The 7,704-nt window shown below is 42.4% G+C and overlaps 1 protein-coding gene and 1 pseudogene across 1 annotated transcript; one reads left to right on the top strand and one right to left on the bottom strand.

The window, feature by feature from the left end:
- Positions 1–1,108: 1,108 nt before the first annotated feature.
- On the bottom strand, positions 1,109–2,537 carry LOC147450397 (uncharacterized). Its single transcript, XM_086519640.1, has one exon. The coding sequence runs from the start codon at positions 2,039–2,041 to the stop codon at positions 1,499–1,501; it is 543 nt and encodes a 180-aa protein (XP_086375766.1). The 5' UTR covers positions 2,042–2,537; the 3' UTR covers positions 1,109–1,498.
- A 4,357-nt stretch (positions 2,538–6,894) lies between these two features.
- Positions 6,895–7,683, top strand: LOC147450396 (uncharacterized; annotated as a pseudogene).
- Positions 7,684–7,704: the final 21 nt, after the last annotated feature.

Here is a 7,704-nt window from a genome sequence, read left to right as displayed (position 1 = left end):
AGAGGGCACTGAGGCTGCGTAAGCGCTTGAACAGATGCAGAATGAGGGGAATCTTTCTGGTACATTTGCGTATAACCTAAAGTTCGTGTCGCGATCTAACCTACGGACAGGGGGTGAATAAATTCATCATGAGGACAATTTATGACAAGTGCTCTTCCTTGGGATGCTGTCTTCTAGGATGGGTTAACTTCAGTATGCGAACAAAATCAAACCGGAACAATGTGCATGAGCAAATTCTTCCAATGCAACTACAGATCATCACTTCCTTGTATGTACGTTGTCCTTTGGAGTGTGCTAATCGAGCCACATGCAGGTGACTTTCAGCAGGCACTGAAGGGCCCAGAACAACTGTAACATGAGAGAAACTGCTTAAATGCGGGGGCAGCGGGCTTCTGAAAATGTGTGCACATGCAGGTGGTGTGGATATGCAACACGAGGACATTCTCCCAGGTGTTGTGACCTATGCATGTGCGTTGGGAGCCTGTGCCACAATCAGAGCTTGCCATTGCACTGGTTAGTCAAAAAGAAGATTATGCAATTCATGAGGATGCTGTCTTATTGAGCAGCTTAGGCTATCTGCAACACGAGGACATTCTCCCAGGTGTTGTGACCTATGCATGTGCGTTGGGAGCCTGTGCCACAATCAGAGCTTGCCATTGCACTGGTTAGTCAAAAAGAAGATTATGCAATTCATGAGGATGCTGTCTTATTGAGCAGCTTAGGCTATCTGCAGATGTTTGGAACAAGCCAAGATGGCTTGCATGATCTGTGTGTCGGCGGCCTTCAAAAATCAACATCACTGTTTTTTGGAGCATACCTATCTCAACCCAACAGAAAGCCTTGGCCTCATCATTTTTCTCTGAACAAGGTATCTTGTATTCGCATACTTCACTCTCACTGTCGCTACAGAATAGGGCGTGTGGCATCCCCCCATTTCTGGTTTCTTGCAACAATATCAAAGAGCCATGCCAAATGGTTGATCCTCCTACAGAAGCCATGTATCAAGCAAACTCACAATCTAAAGGGATGCACCCAAATGTTTTATGTGCTCAACATACCTGTGCTGCCCGTAGGAGAAGGAAGCAGTGCAAATGCCAATGACTGATACGAATTGCCAGTTAATTGAACGACAGTTAATTTCAAAGTGCAAGTATGTGCTACTTCATTGTTCGAACGACAAAAGGTACAAAATGAAAGTAAATCTATTCAGGGAATACAAAAAGGGGAACAAGGAACCAGAACAATGCAGAATTGTCATTCCCTGAGACCGCAACCCACGACTGTCATACAAAACGGGGATCGAAACTGGCATATGGGACGTTATTGTGTGACACATATTGTGTGACAGGCTCCAGCGATACAACACTGAGTGACGTGAACAAGGGTAGGTTTAACTGCTTGGATAGAATATGCTATGTAACAAGCTCTGATGAAAGCTTGATGTAACAAGCTCTGATGGGTGCAGGGTGTTTGAGAAGTACGTAACCTTGACGTTATACTAGGGGGGAGGTTGCGGAAGGAAGAATAGTGCAAGGAGAATGGATAATGGGGAAACCATGATTGGGAAGAGGGTGCAGAATATAGCCACACTCGATCTGCTCTTCACGTACCGCAGATGATTGTGTCCTAGAGATAGAGATAGTGCCATGTGCAGGAGGGATGCAATGGACGAGACACACAAGCAAATGAAGGTATGCTTGGTGATGACTCCTTGAAAGATACCGCTGATTGAAGCTGCAAAGCATACAAGGGCAAATTGGAACAAGTACTTGCAGGGTTTTACGATTGGGGGAGGCGGGGTTTGATCGGGAAGACATTCATGTGGATGTGTCTGCCCAAATGGGCAGTCTAAATGAGGCGGTGGTGGGTGATCGGAGACACCTGCCTCGAGCAGGTTCTCATGAGCATCAGAATTACAACATTGAAGGGAAGCTGCAGCAGGCTGCATAATGAGGGAAGTTGCATCATGATTGGTAATGCCTGCTGGGTCGATTGATATGGCAACATCACCATTTACAGGTGCAGGAGGATCCTTTCTCATCTCCGGCTCTCTGCAGCTAGATTGCAGTTTTGGAGCTTAAGGCGTCCTCCTCGAGCTGTGCCCTTTATATATAAGAGAGGAGAAACGGAGGATTCCTGAATCCTTAAATCTTTTTTCGCTTCAGCCACTTAAATCTTAAATCTTCAGGCACTTCCTCTTCCTCTTGACTTCGCTCTTTTCCCCTTAAGTCAATAATCAATTCCTATTAGTATCTTCCCCTTCAATCAATAGTCAATTCCTTCAATCAATAACTTCTTTCCTGCGTGAAAGTCAATAACTTCTAACCAATGATCTGGTCACTTTTACTCTCCTCTTATCCTATTCCTAATCATGCCTCCTCTCTCCTAAGTGAAAATCCACACCTCCTCCACAAAGAAGTGCTTTAAAATGATCACATTTGCTCTCCTCTCCAAATTTTTTGACAAAGTGCATACTTTTTTGACAAAGTGCATACTTGTTGCAAGTCGACACAAAATAGTTCGATCATTTCTCCTCTTTGTGGCGAGAAAGTAGTGAGTGAATAGAAGAAATTCCTTTTGGTATTTGAGAAAATAGTTAAATATAGCTTAAAAGTTATCAATTAGAGATATAAAAGAATTGGCTTGAAAAGAGAGAGAGAGAGAGAGAGAGAGAGAGAGAGAGAGAGAGAGTAGAATCAAGGTGCCCTTCTTTCATATGTAGTTTCCTTAGAATCAAGGTGCCCTTCTTTCATATGTAGCTTGAAGAGAGAGAGAGAGAGAGAGAGAGAGAGAGAGAGAGAGAGAGTAGAATCAAGGTGCCCTTCTTTCATATGTAGCTTGAAGAGAGAGAGAGAGAGAGAGAGAGAGAGAGAGAGAGTAGAATCAAGGTGCCCTTCTTTCATATATAGACGACCATTCTATTTGAGCATAAGATTCCTAAGCTTCTTTCTAAGAAATTTTCTGGAGAAACTTAAAGCCAACTCGAGTGAATGCACCAATGAAAGAGCCCATGGGGAAAAGGGGGAATTACGTGGAGTTGGGTTGTTGTGGGGGGCATGTTGTCTTGTAAGCAAAGTTCCTTAGATATGCAAGATGAGTTGCATGTGTGTCACATGCCTTCCTACTTCTATGCATTGCTTTCTTCACCATTGCATTGTGCAAGCCCATATGAGCAAACATCGTTGAAGGTTTGATCAAGCTCTCTTGCACGGTGCAACATGCCTTCAAGATGTGAGCATAGATAATTGCATCTAGAAAAAATCTTCAATCTATGTTTGCCAACAACAACCCAGCTCGTGATGCACTCTTGCCGTGCACATATACTACAAATAATGCCCTCAAGAGATGACGCTCCTGATTGCATACATGCTCAACAAATCAATGCCAAAAGTATAACGATTTTATCATGTTAGACCTAGGAGACTGAGATGCCGGATCCACCATCCTACCACCCTATACGTTCATCTTGATTATTTGAACATATTATACGATGACACATCATTATTTTTAACAAACTTGTATATCCGCTTACAAATTGATCAAGATGCGTATGGATTAAAAATAAAAAAAAAAGGTTAGATTTTTTCCTTCGTAGCATCATTTACCTTCTACAATCTGCAAGGTTAAATCAAGTAGTGAAAGGTAGGGAGCTAAACTCAAGAACGTAATCCAAATGAGAAAATTTGTTTGTGGGCTTTTGGCTTGCACGATATTAAAAGAAGATGAGATTTAACGTTTAGTCTAGCTCCATCTCTTTTTGATATCAAAAGATAGTTGATACCATTGGTAAACCAATAGCTCTATGTAGGAAGTAGAAGTAAAACTAAAGCAACAGTCAAGCTCAAAAGAATATCATGTGAGGAAAGGAATGAAATTACATGCAAGAGCTTGAGCAAGGCAAAACGATTTCCAAGATCCAATTCTTGACTTGTGGCCATCTCTTGAATGACAATGCAACTCGCATTGTGTGGCCACAGTAGTATAGCGCCGCACTTAAATTTTGGAACCTTGAAAATGAGTTAAAAGTGGCTATTTAACATAATGGAGCATTTAAGACCCAAAACTGGTTAATTATAGTTCCAATGCCTACTTTTAGGCTCTAAAAGTTCCAGATAAATACAAGGAAAATCCCCCAAGATTTGTGATCAACTCTAAAGGTTCTCTATACCAAAATTCATGCCTTTACATAGATGCATTTACAAAAGATTAGGTAAAGGGGCTCATATGGGTACAAACACTTAGTGACATGCAAGCTAAATAATGCAAAATCGGTGTCTATCTTTGGACCTTGGTGTCTCCTTTAACACCTCTGGGTCTTTAACTCTTTAAACTCCCAACAAATACTCCACAGCTATGGCATGCATCTCTTGTATGTACCTATGGGCACACAAATTCCCCATGATACGCCGACACTCCATCCTTGACTGCCATTAATCCTTGGAGGGAGGACTACTTTGTCTTGTGCTTTAGGTGGTTTTAGAGTTGGTTTGGTTCTTGAGGTTGTGGAAGAGGAAAAGGATCTTTAGTGGGAATGGGTGGCCTTTTTGGTGGTGGAAGAGGAGGTTGGGTGAGCATTTTTTGCATTGTAATGGCTTCCTTTGGTAGTATGGTGGGTGGCTTGACAAGTGGTTTAGTTCGCTTTGCCAACTTAGGCATATAGGCTTCTCTTCTCTTGGTCGCTCTCTTTTTTGATTGCTAAGCTTTATGGTGGGCCTTGCCTTTGTATCTATGATTGTATCTTGTTGAGAATCTCCATCAGTTTTTGAGTAGGTGGTGGGACTGATGGCTCACAAGATGCTAGAGTTGTTTTGATTTCATCATATCTACTCTCCTAGAATCATCTTTCTTCCAATATGGGTAGAGGGATATTTCTATAAGGCTTGGTTCATGGCTTCAAGTCAATGCATGGGTTTGTAATCATAGAAAAATGTAGTGTGATTGCAAAATTACTGCAAGAAGCTCGTCTGCACCATTTCTTTTTGCGTGGTGTGTAGGTGGTGTGCAAACCTCCAAGTAATGAGGAGATCCTTATTCTTTGTCTATATACAAGGATAAGGATAGTGGTCAGTAGGCAGCCAGACTGAAGAGTGTGCAAATGTGGTGCGTGTGTGAAGAGAGAGAGAGAGAGAGAGAGAGAGAGAGAGAGAGAGAGAGAGAGAGAGAGAGAGAGAGAGAACACATGATGTGGGAGGAGAAACTCACCATAATGTGTGTGAGAGAGCCCCTTATTCTTCTATCTAGTAAAGAATAAGGTGTGTACAAGTGATGGGTGGTTGGATGCCTTTGGCACATCCGATCGGGGTCAGAGGCAAACCACCTTTATCCCAACATACACTAGAAGAGGGCTAGACTTGGACAGAATGTCTCCAAATGTCAACCGTAGAGGGTTCTCATGAGGTGGATAGGAGAGTAATTACTGGCTAGGCCTTGACGGGAGATGCGACAAGGGTTTCCATCGATGTAGGTGGGTGGATGCATGAATAGGTGGTACACTAGCTACCCATTTTTGGGGGTGGTGGCAAGGGGGTGGGCTAGTTGGTAGCTAGGTGAGTAAACATTGAGAATCTTTTATAAGGTTTTATTTGAAAATTGTTCATCAAAAGGCTTGAGCAGCGAGCTGAATTTAAAAACTTTAAAAATTATCTTTTCAATTTCAACTGTGTGTGAAAGTAGTGCGGGGGGGCCACCTTACTCCACAATCACGACACCTCCTGCTCATCAACGATTGCAGAGGGGGGGCAACTCAAGTGGCCAAGCAGCTCCTGCAACTGATGAAAAATCAACCACAATTTCTGGGAGGCGGAAGAGGGCCCGTCATTCATCTCCCTCGCCTGATCCACCCTCGGACTCCCCTGCTAGAAAGAGGAAGAAGAAGGTCTTGACTCCTTCACCAAAGCCCTGCACTCCTATAGCAAAGAAACATTCAAAAATGGCAGATGTTGTAACCCCCAACACGGAGGTACTACTGCATCTTAGTGTTGCTGGCTGTCTCTTCTCAATTTATTGTTGTAACTTGTTTCCAAGGTCCATGTAAGCTCTCTTAAGATTTCTTTGAAGCAAACCTAAGTTAGAGGCTAGATGTTTGTAGATGCATTCAAGCTCCATAAGCTAATGTGCATGCATTCAAGCTTGCATTGAAAACCCGTGTAGAGGCATGCATGCATGGATTCAAGCTTGCATTGAAAACCTGTGTAGAGGCATGAATGCATGCATGCATGCATTCAAGCAGATATATTTGTGCACATTGCATTTTTTACTGAACTTCAATTGGCTGGCTGCACATGCATTCATGTCTTGTGTATAGTTGGGACCGTACTCGTATGGATTGCAAATCATAGTGCTATGAAGAAGCATGAATCAGTGATACTCTATCAGTGTGGTATCTACCACCTGCAACACTCATTTAATATAGGAAAAGTGCATCAGAGATCATCAAGATTTTAGCATTCAGCATTCTGCAAAAAACATAACAAGTTGGTAACATTATGTTAGCCAGCTACCAATCAAAAAGTTCATTTAGCAAAGAAATACCAAGGTGGTAGTTACATGGTAGCTATCTGTCTGGGACACAGGTCGTTGTACCACCTATTCATGCACATGCCCAGCCTGCTTCTGCTCCTGCTCAATGCAACAATTGATGTTTAATGTGAAAACTTCTGTAAAATTGTGATATTATAAATTCTCACCATGCATAAGTTATCTAAGTTTTTAGTAAATTTATGGCTGTGTATGTTTCAAGCTTAAGTGTTGAACCATACTCTAATCATACTTCCATACCCGTTTGCGTTTGCCGTATGGAAACAACTATGGTCTTATGTTTTTCCCTGTATTTTACAGGGCAAAGGCCATTGGTGCACTCCATATGTGCCATTTGAAAGGAAGACAGTTTTTTGCATGACAAAGCGTCAAGCACATGAAGTATACGACCTTCCCAACTCTGGAGTGGATGCTCGATTGCTGACTGAGGCAAATTTCACCAACAAAGATTGGTTGAAATGCTTTAAGGAGGTGCCGAAGAGGGGCATCAAAGTAAAATGTAGAGATGTCAAGCTAGATCTCTGGAGCAGGTTTTATGTATTGTTCACATTCGTGTATCAAGAACCTCCTGGAAATTATGGTATGGAGGTGACTAAAGGATTTGCTAGAGGCTTCTATAAGAGCAGTTGAAGGGACAGGTTGACTAGGCCTTGTTTTCAGAAAGTATTGTCACAAATATGGATCCAGGCAAATTACATGCAAAGAAGTTCAGCGATGGGCAGCTTTCCATTCCTCCTCTACCCCTAACAGTTCGCGGCAAATGACGAGGACTCCAGATCATTTGGAGGCACCCCAGGAAACTCCGATCGATATAGTGGATGATGTGCAGAAAAATAATTTATTTGGTCCACCGTCTCTTACAGAGTTAGATATTGTTTACAACATGGTTATAAGCAAGCATTCTTTTGCATTGTCAGAGTATAATGAAGCTTTTAAGAAGCTAGAATTGCTTTAGGCTGATGTGCACCAAAATGAAGATGCCAACCTCCTAGTGGAAAACAACAGAGGCCACTTGAAAGATGCAGAGGCTGCATTACTAAAGTCAGAAGGTAGCATCGATGTTGTGAATGCAATGAAGGTGGAGCAGCTTAAAAATACTATCGGTAGGTTTTTGCTAACACTCCAAAAATTGCAAGTGGTAGTTGAGGAGAAGGCACCACTTGATGC

This window comes from Adiantum capillus-veneris, chromosome 9, assembly GCF_014529385.1.
Source record: "Adiantum capillus-veneris isolate H3 chromosome 9, ASM1452938v2, whole genome shotgun sequence".
Lineage (NCBI taxonomy): Eukaryota > Viridiplantae > Streptophyta > Polypodiopsida > Polypodiales > Pteridaceae > Adiantum > Adiantum capillus-veneris.
Note: the sequence above shows the minus strand (reverse complement) of the source record. Positions and strands in the feature narration are given on the sequence as shown.

Bases quoted from the DNA above. Each gene is read 5' to 3' on its own strand.
- LOC147450397 (XM_086519640.1), bottom strand. From the start codon at position 2,041: ATGAGAAAGGATCCTCCTGCACCTGTAAATGGTGATGTTGCCATATCA.